This window comes from Symphalangus syndactylus, chromosome 5, assembly GCF_028878055.3.
Source record: "Symphalangus syndactylus isolate Jambi chromosome 5, NHGRI_mSymSyn1-v2.1_pri, whole genome shotgun sequence".
NCBI lineage: Eukaryota > Metazoa > Chordata > Mammalia > Primates > Hylobatidae > Symphalangus > Symphalangus syndactylus.
Window position 1 is genome coordinate 52,550,977 of NC_072427.2, and position 22,912 is coordinate 52,573,888.

At 42.5% G+C, this 22,912-nt stretch overlaps 1 protein-coding gene and 1 pseudogene across 1 annotated transcript in view; both read left to right on the top strand.

Moving 5' to 3' along the window:
• The first annotated feature begins 1,052 nt into the window (after positions 1 to 1,052).
• LOC129482522 (Golgi apparatus membrane protein TVP23 homolog B-like) lies at positions 1,053 to 1,568 on the top strand (annotated as a pseudogene).
• A 5,491-nt stretch (positions 1,569 to 7,059) lies between these two features.
• Positions 7,060 to 22,912, top strand: part of GABRG3 (gamma-aminobutyric acid type A receptor subunit gamma3) — a 571,515-nt gene continuing 555,662 nt past the window's right edge. Inside the window, exons 1-2 of the mRNA XM_055278462.2 lie at positions 7,060 to 7,480; positions 12,880 to 13,028. Coding sequence (XP_055134437.1) covers positions 7,428 to 7,480; positions 12,880 to 13,028 — 202 coding nt within the window. The 5' untranslated portion in view covers positions 7,060 to 7,427. The remainder of the gene's footprint in view (positions 7,481 to 12,879; positions 13,029 to 22,912) is intronic.

The window sequence follows — 22,912 nt, forward strand, 5'->3', positions numbered from 1 at the left end:
TCAATAAACCTGGGAAAATTTTTAAATTTTTTAAAGATAAAAAATTGAGACAAATCTCAAACAATAAATATTGGGGACATGCTAAATACAGGAGTCAGCTTGAAGAGGCTCCTATTGTCAAAATCTTGGATGATTTGAGAATAACAATAAATAATGACAGTAATGGATTAAAGTGCATTGAATAAAACAAGAAACCATGAGTCGCTATAGAAAGTAATACTAGAAAAAGAGGAGGAGTGCTTCCTATGATATAATACCAACTAATAAATGTAGAGGAACAGTAAAGTCAGAAAATCACCATTTTACAAGCAGCAAGCAAGAATCATCAATGCATGTTAAAACTAAGATAGTTAAACATTTTCAAATAATTTCCCCAAAGAACAGTCAGCCATTTAAAAAGAAAAAGAAGTAACTATAAAGTGGAGAAACCTGGCAGATACCAACTTCACTAAGCGATCAGTGTGACCCACAATGAGATAAACCAACATCGTGTTTCCTACAATAATGCACCAAGAAAACATTACTTACGTCATATTTCTTCCAAAATACATAACCTGAATCTGATCATGAAAAAGACTCATACAGAGGTGCATTCTACAAAATACCTTTGTCTACTGAAACTACTGTGTTGTGAAAGATCAAGAACGGCCATAACCTGTTCTGGACTAAAAACAGACCAAGTGGACGCAATAACTAGTGAAATGTGTGACCTTGAATGGGTTCCTGGGCTATATGGGAAAAATGCTATTGAAGGTATTATCGGATCAGTTAGAAAAATTAGACTATGTACTGTAGATTAGATAATATTATAGAAACTTATAGTACTACTTTTACAAATCTATTTGTAAACTTGTGAATATTTCCAAGAGAACAGTTTTAAAAATTGGGAGAAAATTTAAAAGCTGATGTATACGGAGATGCAAACAACCTAGAACGGCATAAATAAACAAATAAATGAACAAATTCAGAGAACTAACAATAATAGATGTTAAGAAAATAAAAGGCCATAGTAATTTTTTAATGTGATATTGGGGGGCCGGCACAAGGCTACCATGTTGCACCAGGACAGTAATGATGACACTGAAGACATTTCAGTGTTGGATATGGAAGAGACAACTAACAAAACAAAACAATCCAAAATCAGATATCCAGTGGCCTCACGTTTCCAGCTATTCTTTCAAGTCAGTGCAATTGTGGTCTACCTTCTTTGCAAATTGGTCAGCGGCAGCTTTACTGCTTGTATGGTGACAACTAGCTTGTCATGTGACTTTAGGGCAGTGATGAATGTCACAGGCAAACTAGTGGTGGGTCTACAGTGTTGGAATCACATGATGAAGATGGAAAGAGCCATTGAGTGCTTGAGTCCAGAAAGGCATCCTCTTGGGAGGACAAAACTGTCTCAGAGGCTGAATCAAATCTTTTGGTTGGGACTTAATGCCTGTCCAGTGCTGTGGGTGATATTTATCTTTAGTGGCCTCTTCTCCTTCAGGATAAAGTGGTTAGCAGTGGTCATCATGGGTGTGGTGCTACAAGGTGCCAACCTATATGGCTACATCAGGTGTAAATAGGCAACAGAAAGAATGTAACCAGCATGGGTCCCTCACACTTGGAAAGCAGTTTTTAAGACAAAACACTGAAGATGATCAGACTTTGTGAACAGAGAGAGAATGCTTATGTGCTTTGTTACACTGGGGAGCAAACAAAGAGATTGTTGACTCTGAACATTTTAGACCTCGGTCCATGATGCATCAAGGAGTGTTGGCTTTGTTTTTCACTTAAAAACTTTAGTTAAAGCAAAGCAAAGTAGTTTTCTTACTAAGGTTTTATATCCTTTCCAGTAGTTGGGGCTAGAATGCATGTTGTCACTGAAGACATTGTCAACATTTGTTTTATGGTGTACATAAAATATGCACACAGTCATGTAATATCAATATATCCCAAACTAACGAAAATGTGTTCATTTACATATGTAATGGAGACCTTTGTATTTTGGTCCATAGAACATAGAAGGATGTTCTTAGTCTATCTCAAGCTCTATGTGTTTACATATTATTTCTGTATATTACTTTCAGAAGTAAGTTTTGCTTCCACAGTAAGAGTGAGCAGCTTGGCTCATGTATACCTTAGAAATTATTGTTAATTTTTAATATATACTTCATGTTGAAATTTCTTAGACATACGCAAGAACGTAAAAACCACATTTGGGCCAGTGATGTTCACTAGTTTCTAAAATGTTATTTATTTTTATTTGTAACAAGCCATTTACTTAAGTTTATGTAAAGGGATAGTTTGTGCTTAACTGATAGCAGAGGTTGTTGCTGTTCTGTTTATTGTATAGAAAACATGGCCAGATTTTACTTTAGAACTTCCTGGAAGCTCTTCAGTGGACTTTGAGCTAATACAATATATCTTTTGTCACCGAAAGAGTATTATTCTTATGTCATAATGAGAACAGTAATTTGCATACTTGGCATAATAAATGCCTAAAAGACATTTTATTTTATGACTCTATTCTTTGCTATAATGGGGATATTGTAAATCATATATTTGTATAATATTGGTGGTATTTATTAAAGCAATAGATGTAATGGTAAACAAAAAAAATATAAAAACACAAAAGAGCTTCTACAAATAAAAAGAAGGCCAACAGTCTAGTTTTAAAATGGGCAAAAGACTTAAATGACACTTCATAAAAGAAGATATTCCAATGGCTGGTAAAAATTTGAAAGAAGTTCTATGAAATCAAAACCAGAATGAAATACCAGAATGTCAGGTCGGGCGCGGTGGCTCATGCCTGTAATCCCAGCACTTTGGGAGGGCCGAGGTGGTGGATCACGGAGGTCAAGAGATCAAGACCATCCTGGCCAATATGATGAAACCCTGTCTCTACTAAAAATACAAAAAAAATTAGCTGGGTGTGGTGATGCGCGCCTATAGTCCCAGCTACTCGGGAGGCTGAGTCAGGAGGATTGCTCAAACCCGGGAGGCGGAAGTTGCAGTGAGCCGAGATCGCGCCACTGCACTCCAGCCTGGTGACAGGGCGAGACTCCGTCTAATAGAAAAAAAAAAAAAAAAAAAGAAATATCAGAATGGTGACAAAAAGAATGGCAAGGCCACATTTCATCAAGGGTATACACCAGAACCCATACATGGCCAATGCGTGATGAATATAACTGCTTTAGAAATCTCTGTAGTAATATTTATTGTCACGAAACTCATGCCTTCCTTGTGATCTGGATATCCTATTTTCAGTCAGATAACTAAGAGAAATGAACACATATGTCCATCGAAAGACAAAAATATTCATGTTAGCTTTATTCATAACATCCCAAAGTTTCAAACAACCCAAAAATCCATTGGCATAGGAACAAATAGATGACGTGTGGTGTATTCACACAATGAACTATCACGCACAGCAGTAAAAAGTAATGAATGACTGGTAATGTAGCAATAAAGGTACATCTCACAGACACTGCACTGAGTGAGAGAAGCCGGAGGTTAAATGGATAATACTGCATGACTACATCTATGCGAGGTGCAAGACTAGGCAAAACCAGGCTTGTGACCAAAGCCTGAATAGTTAGTGTGGCCAAAGCCTGAATAGTTAGTTACCCAGTGTCGGCACTGACTTGAAGATAGCCCAGCCACTGGGAATTACATAATTATATATTTGTTATATATAATAATCCAGGTGCTATACATATGCTATTCATATACGTATGGTAAACACATGCGAAATAGTTCACTGAGCCATACTTTTAAGATTGGTGCATTTTTGTTGTGTGTGCATTATCCCTTGATAGTACTGTTTTGATTGACAAGGGAAAGGCGCTTTTTCAAAATATGAAACCACGAAACATCATGTAACCCAGAAGTACAGTTTTGGGAGTGAGAGAGATGTTTCTCAAAGCAGAACCTGGGGCAACCACGGAGCAGCGGATGCGCGCTGAAGGGCGCGTGGGCAGCGGGGTGGCTCCGCGGCCTGCGGGGCGCAGAGCGCCACCGCGGGATCTGAAAGGCGCTTCCTGGCAACGCTGCTAGGGTCCCGCCGCCCCCGCCGAGGTGCAGTCCAACCCGCAGCTCCGCGGGCAGCCGAGGTCTTCCCCAGAACCTCCAGAGCCGAGGACCCAGGGCCAAGCCAGGAGCAAAGCAGCGCGCCAGGCTGGAGCTGTTCCGTCATTACCGCCACGTCTGCGCTTCGGTTTTGAGCACAGATTCGTTACCCTAACCTCTTAGGACTAAGAGCCAGTCCTCTGGTGGCGCTTGCTTTCACTTACTTTTTATTTCCCTTTCTATTCCCGCGAGCTACGGGGAGAAGGTGTAAATCCCGCCCGCTTCTCCCGGGCTGAAGATGGAGAGGCTGAGGCGGCTTGGAGAGTGCGCACTGCGCATGCTCCGCAGAGCACCCCCCCCCCACCACCCCTCGCAGGTCAACCCGGGCAAGGGAGCGACATGAAAGCCTGTGGCTTCTCCTTTGAAGATTCTTAACCTTGCATTTTGCTTTCACACTTAACGCCTAGAAAGCTTGCTTTGATTTTTCCCCAACGCTTCAGCTTATTTAGCTTTAAAAAACAAAATTTCCTTCCAGGAAGAGGGGAGGGGCTTTCCAAGGTAAAATGTTCAGACGTATCAAGTTGACCTACTCAGTCTAATAAATGAAGCAAAGCATTCCAAAGGCCAGAGGGGATCATCTTGCATTCATTCATAATAGCAGGTTGAAATATGCAAGAAAGGAAAAGAATAAAGAACACAGGGATGTAAAAACAGTATTGCATTTTCCTGTTCACTGATTGAAGTGTAAAAATAATAATAACAACAACAAACAAATCTCAGGACACTTCTAGTTTACTGATATTTTACAAAATCACTCAAGTAACAGTCTATTTCTATTATGAACAACTTGCGAGTATTTTAACTCATGCTCAAAAAATAAATGATATGGTAAAGAGTCCAAAACTTTCATCAACTAGCCCAACAACAAATGTCAGCTGAGCACCTATTCAGGCAGGCAGTATGGTATAGTGATTAGGACTGAAACATTGGAGCCAGCTGCCAGGCTTTTAACCTCCAGTCCTCTCCTACTAGCTGTGTGATCTTGGGGTAAGTGACTTAACTTCTCTGTGCTTTTTCTCTATATGCGAAACGGAAATAATGTTGTGAGAGTTAAAATGAGTTAATCAATGTAAAGCCTTCCTGTCGGCCCTGGCCCCTGTTATGTGATCAATGTCGGATGGTTATTTTTACTTATGTTCCTATTACTGTGTTAAAAAGGGAAGCACAAAAGAATTGTTTCTATTTGCAGCATTCTTGCAGCACACTCAGGCGCGGTGGCTCATGCCTGTAATCTCGGCACTTTGGGAGGCCGAGGCGAGCAGATCACTTGAAGTCAGGAGTTCCAGAAGAGCCTGGCCAACATGGTGAAATCCCATCTCTACTAAAAATACAAAAATTAGCCAGGCGTGGTGGTGGGTGCCTGTAATCCCAGCTACTCAGGAGGATGAGGCACGAGAATCGCTTGAACCCAGGAGGTGGAGATTGCAGTGAGTCCAGATGACACTACTGCACTCCAGCCTGGGTGATAGAGTGAGACTCAGGTCTCTTATGTGGAGACGACATAAGCAATGAAGGAACAATAAATCATCGTCTAATTGATTTTTAAGGTGCTCAGATTTTGGTACAGAAAATTAGAGATTAGGGCAGAGTATGATAAAGGCTTATATTCCTCTGAAGCCTAAAGGAGTGGTGCAGGTGTTGGAGGTGGAAGAATGCAGGAGCCTCAGAGTGTTCATCAAAGAGGGGACCTTATAGGGCATGTGCACCTAAGTAGGAGGGATGTGCTGGCAGAGGAGGATAAGAATGCCAGAAAGAGTCCTGGAAATGGGGGCGCGGGGCTGAGCGAGTTCAGCATCTCACAGAGACAGAAAGGTGATGCCAGGGAGATGACAGCTCCATTGTTGAAAAACAATATTGTCATTAACAACTGCACCCCACTCCACTTCATGCCTATCCAGAAACAAGGGGGAACACACCAGAGGAATACGGGTCCATGCCACCATGCCCAGCTAATTCTTTACTATTTTTTGTAGAGACAGGGTTTTTGCACATTGCCTAGGCTGGTCTCGAACTCCTGGGCTCAAGTGATCTGCCTGCCTCGGCATCCCAAAGTGCCGGGGTTACCGGCGTGGGCCATTGTGCCTGGCCGAACAAAGCTATTTGACAACATTAAAGAAACAGTTATCACACCCTTACATAATTCTATGAGTAGCAGTTATAAAACATTTTCTAAGAACTTTTTGGGGGTGATAGAAATGTAAAATTCCTAGTGGATTTACTACACTGTTGAGATTGCAATACTTACATGGTGCAAGACTAACTTTCTGAATGATTATGACAAATGAAAGTGTAAATGCCATTTTCAGTTTTTGGAATATGAAAATACATGGAATGAGGCGCACCGCATGCTTCCACCAAACGGAACGTCGTCTTTGGCTTCGTGCCTTAGGATTTTCCTAGCTCCTACCTTTAACATGCCTTTTCACCTCTACTCTTTATTGCTATGTGTTAGTCTCTCTTTTCTGTAAGAAAGGCATAAATCTGGGGTGATTTTTTTCCAAATATTCCCGCAGAAAGCCACCTTTCCAAGCACAGAATCTTATCAGTGCCTAGGAGTTCAGCCGACTTAGCACGAAGAGTGCCATGGAAGGGCTGCTTTCAGCAAACCGTCTCAACCCTGGGCGACGGCGGGCACGGGAGGTCAGGGAGCGCTGGAGGAAACTGCACTGGGGTAGAAATGGCCGGAGGAAGGCGGACTGCGGGCTCGCTCTCAAGGTGCCAACGCCGGGGACCTTTCTTCAGGCTCCCTGCGGGATCCCCAGCCTCCCCCGCCCCCTCGGAGCTCCGCCCCCTTCCTGGCCTCAAACTCCGAGTCCATTCAAACCTCGCCTTCCTCGCCCTGCGCGTTGTCAGGCGTGTAATTGGGGAAACTCCTCCCCGCCGGGACCGCCTCGGAGGCGCTGCCAGGGGACAGCCGCCCAGCTGCCCCCACCTCCCAGCGCGGCGACCGCACAGCGCACACAGCCCCGGCCTGGGCACCCGCGCCCGCTCGCGGCTCCAGGCGGGGTGGGCGGCGCCGCGCGAGGGGTCCCCGGCGCCCATTGCTCCCGCCACCCGGCTGCGCGGACCCGCGCCAGTGCGCGGGCGGGGGCGGCGCGCCGCGGTGGCCCGGCGTCCCGTGTGCGTCCCGTGTGCGCCCCGCGTGCGCCCCGCGGGGGCGCGGCCAGCGCCGGAGTAGACACCTGTCCCGCCCGCCGCGGCCAGCAGCCTCGGAGGAAGCCAGGGCAAAGAGGGCCGGCGGGGACCAGGTCCGCGCTGGAGGAAGCCGCGCCCGGCCAAGGCCCCGGACCCTGCGCCCCGAGCTCCACGGCACCATGGCCCCGAAGCTGCTGCTCCTCCTCTGCCTGTTCTCGGGCTTGCACGCGCGGTAAGTGGCGCGGGGGCCGCATCCCCGGAGGCCCCAAGCTGGGCTACAGGGCGGCGGGGGGCGCTGTCTGCTGGAGTCCCTGGCGCGCCAGCCGTCGACTGGGCTGCGGCAAGGCGGGCCGGGAGGGGACTGGGAAGTCGGCCGGCACCTCACCTGTCCCAGCTCCCTTGGACAGGGTCATCTGCTTTCTCCTCTGCAGCCGGGAGTGGGGGGACTCAGATTAATGGGCTCGTCTCCTGACGCTTTTAGGATCTGGTGGTTTTAAGGGGTTTTGAAAACCAGGATCAGGGGACAGGGGCCATTTCTGGCTCCTTACCGACCCCTAATTCCCACCTCAGCTGTTTCAGGGGCTCACACACACACACACTTCGGCTGACATTCTCTGTCATTTCCATCACTCTGAAATTTCCAAGAACCTGAGAACTGTGGTTCTAACTGCCTGGTTTAGACCGGGCTGGAAAGAGCTAATGCATTGGAGGCAGGCACGGGGGGTTTGGGACCAGGTGGGCAGCAGAAAGCCCTGCTTGTGTGAGAGGACTCCCCTCCCAGGTCCTGCAAACACACACACACACACCTTCCAGATCAGCCACTTTCACACAGAGGAACACACGCACTCCCACCCCCATAAAGCACGCATGTTGAAATGGATAATAAGGCTTCTGCCTGGTAATGTAAGAAATTATCTCACCATAAATTCCGCAACCTTCCTCCCAGAACTCCAACCGGCTAATGGGAGCTTGGAATCACTCTAGAAGAGATGAAGAGGGCGCATGAGGATCCAAGGACAGTGGGACCCAAAGGGTTAAACCCTGTTGCTGTAAACACAACTGGAGATTCTGGGTTTAGTTTCTTTAATTCTGTCTCTCTGGCTGGATTTCTGGCTAGAGCTTGCGGACTGTCCTGTTGTTTGAAAATCGGAGCAGTGTCTGGCCTTTACCTCTTTCCCCACCCTAGGAAGCTCAGCGTGCTCCTATCCCCCAAACCCTCTTGTTTTGACGCTTCTCCATTTCCTGGGTCTGGGAGCTACAGAATCAGAGGGCATCCTTGCATGCACAAGCCTGGCCACCATCAGGAGGCAATGCCAGGAGGCCTCGCCTTTTCATTCATATTTATGAACTACCAAGGAGCTAGGAAGACACATGAATAAATCCTACTAAAGATGAAGGGGCCCCCAGTTCTCACCCCTGGACTGGGCAGAGGTGCTTACCCTGAGGAAGGAAGCCCTGGCCCTCCCCCTTGCAACTGCTCCTCTTTGCTGAGTTGAGTGTGGAAGCTGACTCCACTGGTGACTCACAGGCAACTCTTTCAAAGCGACAGAGCACTCCTTGGACCTTTCAACTGAAGTTTCTTTCTGTCTAAAGGGGCAGCTGGTGCAAGAAATGGAAACATGCTTTCTGAGGTTGCTTCTTCCTGGTTGTATCTCTGTTTAGAGGCAGAGAGGGAAGCAGACAGCACCGGGCATAATGCTGAGGCCGGCAGTCACATCTCTGCCACCTTTTTATTGCCACCAACTCAAACGAGTGACCAGCCGTTCAGGGTTCAGTAATCAACTGTTTAGGTCTCTGGATTCTTAACATTCTAGAAGAAACACTGCCTATTGTCCTCACTGACTACTGCATGTGCTTAGTAGGAAGATACCTCAGCCTCTGCCTTAAAACAGTCAGGTTACTGGGGATTCCCAAAAATACACAAAATCTCTTGGGGTTCTTCATCCTTCCATTCTACTAAGACAGACATAATGATTTTCATTTGTTCTCTATTTGGGCTGGTTCCCCAGCTTTCATAACAGAGCTTGCAGATCAGTTAAAAAATCCACATTTTATACTAACTTTATTGCTATATACCTCTTTGAGAGTGTCTTTGTTCTCTGAATGGGTTTTACAGACATGTGAAATAATCTGATGTGCAGTGTCATCTTTCAAAACTGTTTTGAATTCGGAGGGGGTTCTCATTTGCACTCTGAGTTCCTTCCTGCTGTGGAAGTTCCTTGGATAAGGGTCTGATGGCTGTGCTTTGTGGTGATGGCTCAGCAGCTCCCCAGAAGGGGAGGCTCCCCATTTTGACACCCATGGGTGTCATAAAACGCAGTGATTCCCACTCAGACCTTGTTGATGCCTTAACTGCTTTCTGAGGTTTAGGAACTCCTTTTGATGCTTAAAAATACTTCAGACTTTTTCTCTGTCCTTCCGCTTTAAGCTAAGGTGTAAGACATGAAAATAACATCTGAAGGTTGAGTTGTTGTTTGACAATGACAATACATCACTGATTTATTTTTAAGAAAAAGCTAATTGCAGTAATGGTGTTTAGGATCCAACAATGCAAGTAACAGTGCTCATAAAGATTATATATAACTTAGAATTTAGGGAAAAGAGAATATTTCTATATTATCCACATTCTAATGAGTCCCCTGAGATGAGATTTCATTTTCGTCAAGGCAAGGATTTTCCTGTGGTCCTGGTGGTCTGGCACTAGCAATGTGAGGCTTCTATTTCATTTTCAGGATTTGAGGGAGAAGGGTGCTCACTGTCCAGGGACCTAGAGCATCTCAGCCTCACTCTGCCCACTGCCTACCCAACCAGGCTACACATCTGGGGCCCTGACATGCCTCCCGAAGGGGTGGAAGAGAACGTTCCTGTTTTCTTTTTCTTGGTCCCCCTCACTGCCACCTGTCCTGGCCTCTAAAGAGGAAGCTCTTGCAATTTCAGGAAAACCCTCTCATCACCACTAGAGGGAGAATTAGGCTTATTAGAATACCTGTAGGTAGCTGGAAGTGATTTTCAAAAACTAAGGCTGCGTATATAGAGAATGATGAAAAGCTGGTTACTGTGTTTCGTTTGTGTGTATGTGATTATCAGGGCCATAGCCAATGGCAGAGCGTGGAGGCTGTGGTCTGGCTCTGCAGTGGTGGGGTGGAAGAGGGGAGGAGAACTGGAGGGGAGGGGAAGAAGAGTGAGGCAGAACCCCTCTCAATGCCCAAGACAGAGACAGCAGAGGGAGGGAGGAAGGCACCTCGGCTGAGTCGCCAAGTGTCCTGAGCATGTTGTGCCTGATTCTGCTGAGATGAGCTACCAGCCTCTCCTCACTGCCCCAGATGCCCTTGGTCTGGAGTGATTTGCCCTGTCCCATGGACAGTGCTTGATTCCCAGCTATCTAAATGCTTCAACCTGCTCTTTAAGTTTTAAAAAATTTTTGCAAGATGATAAAATTTACATTTCTGATAATATTTCTGATGACAAGAAATATTTTATTTTTAAAATTTATTATTATTATTATTATTTGAGATGGAGTCTCGCTCTGTTGCCCAGGCTGGAGTGCAGTGGCACTATCTCGGCTCACTGCAACCTTTGCCTCCTGGGATCAAGCAATTCTCTTGCCTCAGCCTCCCGAATAGCCAGAACTACAGGCATGTGCCACCATGCCCTGCTAACTTTTTTGTATTTTTAGTAGAGACGGGGTTTCACCCTGTTGGCCAGGCTGGTCTTGAACTCCTGACCTCAGGTGACCCACCCGCCTTAGCTTCCCAAAGTGTTGGGATTACAGGCGTGAACCACCATACCCGGCCAGATGACATGAAGTATTTTAGAGTAACATTTAAAATTCTGTAGTATTACTTGTAAATGTGTACTTTATTAAATAATGAAATGCAACATATTCCTTACTGAATATGTGCCCCACATTTAAAAATTCCTATCGATCATGAATATCCAATGTGCATAAAAATCAATAGCAATTTATAGTTTCTATGGATGATTTAATTTAACCTTCTAGCCAATAGGTACTCAAGAAATAGAATTACAGTTTAAGATCAGCCTAGGAAAAACGTAAGTGGGGGAGTCATTCTTTGAGACATATGCCGTATACTCATTGTCAAGATCTATCGTTTATGTACATGTTCATCCAGGTGTAGACTATCTGGCCAACACTCTAGTCTACGTTATGGCTAGTTAACACACTTTAAAAGACTCGTGTATATATTACATAAGTATGCATATGCATATATATGAAGACCTAAATTAAGTACAAAAAATGAACGTGAAAATTTATTTTTTTAAATTAACATCTTGTTACTTATAGATAATTTAGGCAATTCTCAAAATTAAGTTCAAGAAACTTACATCCCAGAGCACAAGTGTCCTGACATGACACTAACATTCTGGCTCCCATCTGGGAAGCTAAACAGAAAAGAGTTCATATCCAGTCAGGACAAATCCGCCTCCGTGCAGTTTTCAATTCTTTTTATTCTTTTCTGTGAAGAAAAAGTCATTAAAGCATCCACACTGACAAACTAGAAAGGAAAAGGTTGGTTTGTTTCACATGCTTTCTTGTTGGGGTCAACGGTAGTCTGCCTGGAAATGCTGCTTTAAGGCAGAAAGAGACTGTCTGCTCTCCAAGCCCAAATAACTATGGTGTTGAGACGGCCTCATTCATTGAGAAAACCAGCTTGTCAAGTACAAGTGTGTGCCAATTATAAACCAAACTTTTTTAAAAAAAAAAAAAAAACCCAAAACTGCAGAACGAAAAAAGAAAAAAAAAGGAAAACTAGCCGGTCATCCTGAGGCCTCTCCATTCAGGCACTCCTGTCAGTGTGTGTCACACGGGAGAGGAGGCTGTCCAGCTCCTCCCTGCACAAAACAAGCTCAGAGATGCCCAGGCATTCACTGAGACTCATTTACTAAGAAGTGAGAATGTTGAAGACATATTAGAAAGCTTAGTTCTTCATGTCTGTGTTAGCCTGCTGTGCAGGAGATGAATCAGTTTGTGTTGACCGAGGCGTGTAAGATTGCCAGAGGGTCTTCACCAGTCACCAGTGGACATCTCTGTCCTTGCCTCCAACCTGAGTGCCAGCAAAGCTGACCCCCTCACAATGCCCAAGTGCCTAGACCCCCAGATTCCCACCTCCAAGAGAAGCACTGAGTCAGACTCAACTATTTTGAATGAGTCCACTTTGCAAAAGCTAATCTCACCTTCAGCTAAAATGTGGTCTTGGTGGTCAGGGTGGAAACACCACGATACAGTCACCATATGGAAAACCTCTAGAAGGTTTGTGCCTTGACCTTCACAGGCTCTCAGGGTGGATCCAAGGGTGTGTTGCCTGCTGGTTGGCCCTCTGGTATTGTTTCCCTGGCATGTTGTCTGTAGTTTAACTGGGATAGGGGATGGTCTTCTGGCATTTAATAAAAACATACCATGTTAATAGCAGTAGCATTCTTCCTATGGAATCGTTCATATTTTGTGTTTCGTTCTTTTTAAAAAAATTTTTCAGGTTTTCACGTGTGTGGTTGGGCTGTGGGTACTGGGGACTTTCTACCCATTTCATGGTACTTGGATACGACAAACTTAGGCTCTTCCTAGAGCCATTGCTGCCACTTATATGTCGCATTTTTGTGCTATAACTCCAGGTCCAGAAAGGTGGAAGAGGATGAATATGAAGATTCATCATCAAACCAAAAGTGGGTCTTGGCTCCAAAATCCCAAGACACTGACGTGACTCTTATTCTCAACAAGTTGCTAAGAGAATATGATAAAAAGCTGAGGCCAGATATTGGAAGTGAGTGTTGTTTCTTGTTATTCTAATAGAAAAATATGCTGTAGTGATATGTTTTGAAGTTTTTATTTTTGAGTAATTGTAAATTCCAAGAGTATTGCAAAGATAGTGCAGAAAGGTTTCCTGTACTTGTCACACAATAGATAACTTAGTGCGATACCAAACCAGGAAACTGACATTGGTGCCATGCAGGAACATGGCTCTGTGTCATTTTATCCCATGTAGACTTATGTAATGATCCTTGCAATCAAGATACAGAACTCCTTCATCAACCAAAAGTGGATCTTGTATCACCTCTTGCTATCCCTTTACTGTCACATCTGCTTCCTTCCCCCCAAATTTCTAACCATTGTCAGCCTCAAATTTGTTCAATTTGTTCTTTATTTTATTTTTATTTATTTTTGGTCATTTTGAGAATGTCAACATACATGGAATCATTGACCTTTTGAGACTGGCTTTTCTTTATTCAGCAAAATGATTTTGAGATTCATTCAAGTTGTTACATGTGTCAGTAGTTTGTTCTTTTTTACTGCTGAATAATTGTTCATGGTATGAGTGTATCACAGCTTCTTTAGCCATTCATCTATTGGGGAACATTTTGATTGTTTCCTGTTTTTGTCTATTGCAAATAAAATGACTGAGCACATTTGTATACAGGTTTCTATGTGAGCAAAAGATTGTATTTTTGGGATAAATGCCCAGGAGTACGATTGGTGGGTTGTGTGCCAGAAGTATGTTTAATTGCTTAAGGAACTGTCAAACTGTTTTCCAAAGTGGATACACTATTTTTGGTTTCCACCAGCAATATCTGAGAGATCCAGTTTCTTCATGTCCTCACTAGCAACTGGTATTTTCACTATTTTTTATTTTAGCCCCTCTAATAGGTGTATATTTAATAGGTTGATACCTCATTGTTGTCTGAATTTGCATTTCCCTAATTGTTAGTGATACTGAACTCCTCTTTTATTTTATTTATTTATTTATTTATTTTGCCATCAGTATAGCCTTCGCATTGAGTTGTCTCTTCATGTTATTTGCCCTTTTAAAAATTGGATTATTTGGTCTTATTTTTTTTTTACTGCTGAAATTGAAAGTTCTCTGTATATCCTAGGTATGATCCTTTATGTCAAATCCGTAGCTTGCTTTTCATCCTTTTAATAGCATCTTTCACAGAGGAAAAATTTCTAATATTGATGAAATCCAATTTATTGATTTTTCTTTTATGGAGCATGCTTTTAGAATATTGTCTAAGAATTCTGCATGAAGTCCTAGCTCTTGAAGATTTTCTCCTTTGTGTTCTTCTGAAAGTTTTATCATTTCATCCTTTACATTTTAATTTATCTGTTTTGATTTTTATATAAAATAAAGATGTAAGATTTAGATCTAATTTCTTTTCCCCACCCTCCATGGATGCCCAATTACTCCAGCACCATTTGTTGGAGAGACTATCCTTCCTTGACTGAATTGCTTTTATGAAGTTGTCAAAAATCAGCTGGCTTGACTGGTGTGGGTTATTTCTGGTTCTCTGTTTCGCTCTGTTTTATCTGTGTGTCTGTCACTCTGTCAATACCCACAATTTTTATTACCATAGCTGTATAATAAATCTTCAAATTGGATCAAGTAAGTCAACCTCTTTATTCCTCCTTTTCAACATTAACTCATCTTAACTTCTAATAGTTCATATGCTTTTCAATATAAATTTTAGAATAATTTTCTCTGTAACTACAGAAAAATCCTGCTGGGATTTGGTAGGAGTTTGTTAAGTGTAGATATCAATCTGGAAAGAACTGGCATCTCTACTATGTTGCATCTTCCAATCCACGCATATGATAGGTCTCTTCATTATTTAGATCTTCTTTATGTTCTTATATCAGTGGTTTCTAGTTTTCAAGAGCTATGTCCTGAATGTATTTTGTTAGATTTATGACAAAGTATTTTGTTTTTTGGAGCAATTGCGAGTAGTACCGTATTTTAACATTTCATTTTGCCTGTGTTAATTTCTAATATACATAAATACAATTGATTTTGGTATGTTGATGTGTTCTCTGACTTGCTGAACTTATTAGTTATAGAAGTTTGGGACTTTTTTTGTTTGTTTGTTTGTTTTGTAGGTTCCTTGGCATTTTCTATGTACACCATCATTGTCATCTGCAAATAAGGAGAGTGTTCATTCTTGCTGTCCAATCTGGGTATCTTTTATTTATTTTTTCTTGCCTGTTGCACTGGCTAGAACTCCCAGCACTGTGTTGAACAGCAGTGGTGTGAATGGACATCTCTGCCTTGTTCCAGATCTTAGGGGCAAAGCCTTCAGTCTTTCCCCATAAAGTATGTTATTAGCTGGAGGTATTTTGTACATGTTCTTTATCCAGTCAAGAAAGTTCTCTCTATTCCTAGTATTCTGATACATTAAAAAAAAGTTTCATAATACTTAAAAAAATCATGAATGGGCATTGAATTTTACCAAAGACTTCCTTTTATTGCATCAATTGGTATGATTATATGATTTTTTTCTTTAGTCTGTCAATATGGTGGATTATATTAATCGATTCTCAAATACTGAATCAGTATTGCATCCCTGGAGTAAATCCCACTTAGTCATGGTGTTTAATAATACCTCCTTTTGTATATTGCTGAATTCTGTTTGCTAATATTTTGTTAAGGATTTTTGCATGTCTATGTTTAAGGGACTATTTTTTTGAGTCTTGGGTAATATGAGCTTTATACAATGGGTTGGGACATATTCCCTCATCTTCTGTTTTCTAGAAGAGATTATATAAGGGTTTGTGTTAATTCTTTAAATGTTTGATAGAATTCTCCAGTGATACTCTCTGGGCCAGGAGATTTCTTTTCTGGGAGTTTTTTCATTTCCTTAATAAGTCTATTCAAATTATCACTTTCATATTAGAGTTGTGGTGGTTTTTTTCAAGAAATTGGTCCATTTCTTTAAAATTGTCAAATTTATGTGTTTAGCATTGTTCATGATATTCCCTCATAATCTTTTTTTTTTTTTTTTTTTTTTTTTTTTTTTTTCTTTTTTTTTTATTATACTTTAGGGTTTTAGGGTACATGTGCACAATGTGCAGTTTTGTTACATATGTATCCATGTGCCATGTTGATTTCCTGCACCCATTAACTCGTCATTTAGCATTAGGTGTATCTCCTAATGCTGTCCCTCCCCCCTCCCCCCACCCCACAACAGTCCCCGGAGTGTGATGTTCCCCTTCCTGTGTCCATGAGTTCTCATTGTTCAATTCCCACCTATGAGTGAGAACATGCGGTGTTTGGTTTTTTGTCCTTGCGATAGTTTACTGAGAATGATGTTTTCCAGTTTCATCCATGTCCCTACAAAGGACACGAACTCATCATTTTTTATGGCTGCATAGTATTCCATGGTGTATATGTGCCACATTTTCTTAATCCAGTCTATCGTTGTTGGACATTTGGGTTGGTTCCAACTCTTTGCTATTGTGAATAGTGCCGCAATAAACATACGTGTGCATGTGTCTTTATAGCAGCATGATTTATAGTCCTTTGGGTATATACCCAGTAATGGGATGGCTGGGTCAAATGGTATTTCTAGTTCGAGATCCCTGAGGAATCGCCACACTGACTTCCACAATGGTTGAACTAGTTTACAGTCCCACCAACAGTGTAAAAGTGTTCCTATTTCTCCACATCCTCTCCAGCACCTGTTGTTTCCTGATTTTTTAATGATGGCCATTCTAACTGGTGTGAGATGGTATCTCACTGTGGTTTTGATTTGCATTTCTCTGATGGCCAGTGATGAGGAGCATTTCTTCATGTGTTTTTTGGCTGCATAAATGTCTTCTTTTGAGAAGTGTCTGTTCATGTCCTCTGCCCACTTTTTGATGGGGTTGTTTGTTTTTTTCTTGTAAATTTGTTTGAGTTCATTGTAGATTCTGGATATTAGCCCTTTGTCAGACGAGTAGGTTGCAAAAATTTTCTCCCATTGTGTAGGTTGCCTGTTCACTCTGATGATAGTTTCTTTTGCTGTGCAGAAGCTCTTTAGTTTAATGAGATCCCATTTGTCGATTTTGGCTTTTGTTGCCATTGCTTTTGGTGTTTTAGACATGAAGTCCTTGCCCACGCCTATGTCCTGAATGGTATTGCCTAGGTTTTCTTGTAGGATTTTAATGGTTTTAGGTCTAACATATAAGTCTTTAATCCATCTTGAATTAATTTTTGTATAAGGTGTAAGGAAGGGATCCAGTTGCAGCTTTCTACATATGGCTAGCCAGTTTTCCCTGCACCATTTATTAAATAGGGAATCCTTTCCCCATTTCTTGTTTTTGTCAGGTTTGTCAAAGATCAGATAGTTGTAGCTATGCGGCATCATTTCTGAGGGCTCTGTTCTGTTCCATTGATCTATGTCTCTGTTGTGGTACCAGTACCATGCTGTTTTGGTTACTGTAGCCTTGTAGTATAGTTTAAAGTCAGGTAGCGTGATGCCTCCAGCTTTGTTCTTTTGGCTTAGGATTGACTTGGCGATGCGGGCTCTTTTTTGGTTCCATATGAACTTTAAAGTAGTTTTTTCCAATTCTGTGAAGAAAGTCATTGGTAGCTTGATGGGGATGGCATTGAATCTATAAATTACCTTGGGCAGTATGGCCATTTTCACGATATTGATTCTTCCAACCCATGAGCATGGAATGTTCTTCCATTTGTTTGTATCCTCTTTTATTTCATTGAGCAGTGGTTTGTAGTTCTCCTTGAAGAGGTCCTTCACATCCCTTGTAAGTTGGATTCCTAGGTATTTTATTCTCTTTGAAGCAATTGTGAATGGGAGTTCACTCATGATTTGGCTCTCTGTTTGTCTGTTATTGGTGTACAAGAATGCTTGTGATTTTTATACATTAATTTTGTATCCTGAGACTTTGCTGAAGTTGCTAATCAGCTTAAGGAGATTTTGGGCTGAGACAATGGGGTTTTCTAGATATACAATCATGTCATCTGCAAACAGGGACAATTTGACTTCCTCTTTTCCTAATTGAATACCCTTTATTTCCTTCTCCTGCCTGATTGCTCTGGCCAGAACTTCCAGCACTATGTTGAATAGGAGCGGTGAGAGAGGGCATCCCTGTCTTGTGCCAGTTTTCAGAGGGAATGCTTCCAGTTTTTGCCCATTCAGTATGATATTGGCTGTGGGTTTGTCGTAGATAGCTCTTATTATTTTGAGATACGTCCCATCAATACCTAATTTATTGAGAGTTTTTAGCATGAAGGGTTGTTGAATTTTGTCAAAGGCCTTTTCTGCATCTATTGAGATAATCATGTGGTTTTTGTCTTTGGTTCTGTTTATATGCTGGATTACATTTATTGATTTGCGTATGTTGAACCAGCCTTGCATCCCAGGGATGAAGCCCACTTGATCATGGTGGATAAGCTTTTTGATGTGCTGCTGGATTCGGTTTGCCAGTATTTTATTGAGGATTTTTGCATCAATGTTCATCAAGGATATTGGTCTGAAATTCTCTTTTTTGGTTAAGTCTCTGCCAGGTTTTGGTATCAGGACGATGCTGGCTTCGTAAAATGTGTTAGGGAGGATTCCCTCTTTTTCTATCGATTGGAATAGTTTCAGAAGGAATGGTACCAGTTCCTCCTTGTACCTCTGGTAGAATTCAGCTGTGAATCCATCAGGTCCTGGACTCTTTTTGGTTGGTAAGCTATTGATTATTGCCACAATTTCAGAACCTGTTATTGGTCTATTCAGAGATTCAACTTCTTCCTGGTTTAGTCTTGGGAGGGTGTATTTGTCGAGGAATTTATCCATTTCTTCTAGATTTTCTAGTTTATTTGCATAGAGGTGTTTGTAGTATTCTCTGATGGTAGATTGTATTTCTGTGGGATCGGTGGTGATATCCCCTTTTTCGTTTTTTATTGCATCTATTTGATTCTTCTCTCTTTTCTTCTTTATTAGTCTTGCTAGCGGTCCATCAATTTTGTTGATCTTTTCAAAAAACCAGCTCCTGGATTCATTAATTTTTTGAAGGGTTTTTTGTGTCTCTATTTCCTTCAGTTCTGCTCTGATTTTAGTTATTTCTAGCCTTCTGCTAGCTTTTGAATGTGTTTGCTCTTGCTTTTCTAGTTCTTTTAATTGTGATGTTAGGGTGTCAATTTTGGATCTTTCCTGCTTTCTCTTGTGGGCATTTAGTGCTATAAATTTCCCTCTACACACTGCTTTGAACGTGTCCCAGAGATTCTGGTATGTTGTGTCTTTGTTCTCGTTGGTTTCAAAGAACATCTTTATTTCTTCCTTCATTTCATTATGTACCCAATAGTCATTCAGGAGCAGGTTGTTCAGTTTCCATGTATTTGAGCGGTTTTGAGTGAGTTTCTTAATCCTGAGTTCTAGTTTGATTGCACTGTGGTCTGAGAGACAGTTTGTTATAATCTCTGTTCTTTTACATTTGCTGAGAAGAGCTTTACTTCCAACTATGTGGTCAATTTTGGAATAGGTGTGGTGTGGTGCTGAAAAAAATGTATATTCTGTTGATTTGGGGTGGAGAGTTCTGTAGATGTCTATTAGGTCCACTTTATGTAGAGCTGAGTTCAATTCCTGGATATCCTTGTTAACTTTCTGTCTCGTTGATCTGTCTAATGCTGACAGTGGGGTGTTAAAATCTCCCATTATTATTGTGTGGGAGTTTAAGTCCCTTTGTAGGTCACTCAGGACTTGCTTTATGAATCTGGGTGCTCCTGTGTTGGGTGCATATATATTTAGGATAGTTAGCTCTTCTTGTTGAATTGATCCCTTTACCATTATGTAATGGCCTTCTTTGTCTCTTTTGATCTTTGTTGGTTTAAAGTCTATTTTATCAGAGACTAGGATTGCAACCCCTGCCTTTTTTTGTTTTCCAGTTGCTTGATAGATCTTCCTCCATCCCTTTATTTTGAGTCTATGTGTGTCTCTGCACGTGAGATGGGTTTCCTGAATACAGCACACTGATGGGTCCTGACTCCTTATCCAGTTTGCCAGTCTGTGTCTTTTGATTGGAGCATTTAGCCCATTTACATTTAACGTGAATATTGTTATGTGTGAATCTGATCCTGTCATTATGATGTTAGTTGGTTATTTTGCTCGTTAGTTGCTATAGTTTCTTCCTAGCCTCGATGGTTTTTACAATTTGGCATGTTTTTGCAGGGGCTGGTACCGGTTGTTCCTTTCCATGTTTAGTGCTTCCTTCAGGAGCTCTTTTAGGGCAGGCCTGGTGGTGACAAAATCACTCAGCGTTTGCTTGTCTGTAAAGTATTTTATTTCTCCTTCACTTATGAAGCTTAGTTTGGCGGGATAGGAAATTCTGGGCTGAAAATTCTTTTCTTTAAGAATGTTGAATATCGGCCCCCACTCTCTTCTGGCTTGTAGAGTTTCTGCTGAGAGATCAGCTGTTAGTCTGATGGGCTTCCCTTTGTGGGTAACCCGACCTTTCTCTCTGGCTGCCCTTAACATTTTTTCCTTCATTTCAACTTTGGTGAATCTGACAATTATGTGTCTTGGAGTTGCCCTTCTTGAGGAGTATCTTTGTGGCGTTCTCTGTATTTCCTGAATCTGAATGCTGGCCTGCCTTGCTAGATTGGGGAAGTTCTCCTGGATAATATCTTGCAGAGTGTTTTCCAACTTGGTTCCATTCTCCCCATCATTTTCAGGTACACCAATCAGACGTAGGTTTGGTCTTTTCACATAGTCCCAAATTTCTTGGAGGCTTTGTTCATTTCTTTTTATTCTTTTTTCTCTAAACTTCCCTTCTCTCTTCATTTCATTCATTTCATCTTCTATCAGCGATACCCTTTCTTCCAGTTGATCGCATCTGCTACTGAGGCTTCTGCATTCTTCGCGTAGTTCTCGAAACTTGGCTTTCAGCTCCATCATCTCCTTGAAGCCCTTCTCTCCATTGGTTATTCTAGTTATCCATTCTTCTAATTTTTTTTCAAAGTTTTTAACTTCTTTGCTATTGTTTTGAATTTCCTCTCGTAGCTCAGAGTAGTTTGATCGTCTGAAGCCTTCTTCTCTCAACTCATCAAAGTCATCCTCCATCCAGCTTTGTTCCGTTGCTGGTGAGGAACTGCGTTCCTTTGGAGGAGGAGAGGTGCTCTGTTTTTTAGAGTTTCCAGTTTTTTTGGTCTGTTTTTTCCCCATCTTTGTGGTTTTGTCTACTTTTTGTCTTCGATGATGGTGATGTACAGATGGGTTTTTGGCGTGGATGTCCTTTCTCTTTGTTAATTTTCCTTCTACCAAACAAGACCCTCAGCTGCAGGTCTGTTGGAGTTTACTAGAGGTCCACTCCAGACCCTGTTTGGCTGGGTGTCAGCAGCGGTGGCTGCAGAACAGTGGATTTTCGTGAGACCACAAATTCAGCTGTCTGATAGTTCCTCTGAAAGTTTTGTCTCAGAGGAGTACCCGGTTGAATGAGGTGTCAGTCTGTCCCTACTGGGGGGGTGCCTCCCAGTTAGGCTGCTCAGGGGTGAGGGACCCACTTTAGGAGGCAGTCTGTCCGTTCTCAGATCTCCAGCTGCGTGCTGGGAGAACCACTACTCTCTTCAAAGCTGTCAGTCAGACAGGGACATTTAAGGCTGTGGAGGTTCTCACTGAGTTTTTGGTTGTCTGTGCCCTGCCCCCAGAGGTGGAGCCTACAGAGGCAGACAGGCCTCTTTGAGCTGTGGTGGGCTCCACCCAGTTCGAGCTTCCTGGCTGCTTTGTTTACCTAAGCAAGCCTGGGCAATGGCGGGCGCCCCTCCCCCAGCCTCGTTGCCGCCTTGCAGCGTGATCTCAGACTGCTGTGCTAGCAATCAGCAAGACTCTGTGGGCATAGGACCCTCCGAGCCAGGTGCGGGACACAATCTCCTAGTGTGCCGTTTTCCAGGCCCGTTGGAAAAGCGCAGTATTAGGACGGGACTGACCCGATATTCCAGGTGCCGTCTGTTTCCCCTTTCTTTGACTAGGAAAGGGAACTCCCTGACCCCTTGCGCTTCCCGAGTGAGGCAATGCCTCGCCCTGCTTCGGCTCGCGCACAGTGCGCTTCACCGACTGTCCTGCACCCACTGTTAGGCACTCCCTAGTGAGATGAAACCGGTACCTCAAGCAGAAATGCAGAAATCACCCGTCTTCTGTGTCGCTGGGGCTGGGAGCTGGAGACCGGAGCTGTTCCTATTCGGCCATCTTGGCTCCACCCCACTCTGTTCCCTCATAATCTTTTGTGATGTCTGTAGGACCTATAATAATATCCCTGCTTCATTGCTGATACTGGTAACTTGTGTCGTCTTCTTTTTTTTGTCAGTCTTGTTAGAGGTTTATTTTATTGACCTTTTTAAAGAACCAACTTTTTGTGTGATAGTTTTTCTGTTATTTTTGTTCCCAATTACATCAATTTTGCTTTTATACTTATTATTTCCTTTATTTTTCTTGCTTTGGGTTTATTTTGATTTTCTTCTTTTTGAGTAGAACTTAGATTCTTTTGGCCAGGTGCGGTGGCTCATGCCTATAATCCCAGCACTTTGGGAGGCTGAGGCGGGTGGATCACGAGGTCAGGAGATCGAGACCATCCTGGCTAACATGGTGAAATCCCGTCTCTACTAAAAAATACAAAAAAATTAGCCGGGGGTGGTGGCGGGCGCCTGTAATCCCAGCTACTGAGGAGGCTGAGGCAGGAGAATGGCATGAACCTGGGAGGCAGATGTTGCAGTGAGCCGAGACTACGCCACTGCACTCCAGCCTGGACCACAGAGCAAGACTCCTCTGTCTCAAAAAAAAAGAACTTAGATTCTTTTATTTGAGACTATTCTTTTCTTATGTAAGGAACTTTTGCTTTCTGTACTTCTTTAACTTCATCCCATGAATTTTGGTATGTTGTATTTTCATTTTCATTCAGTTC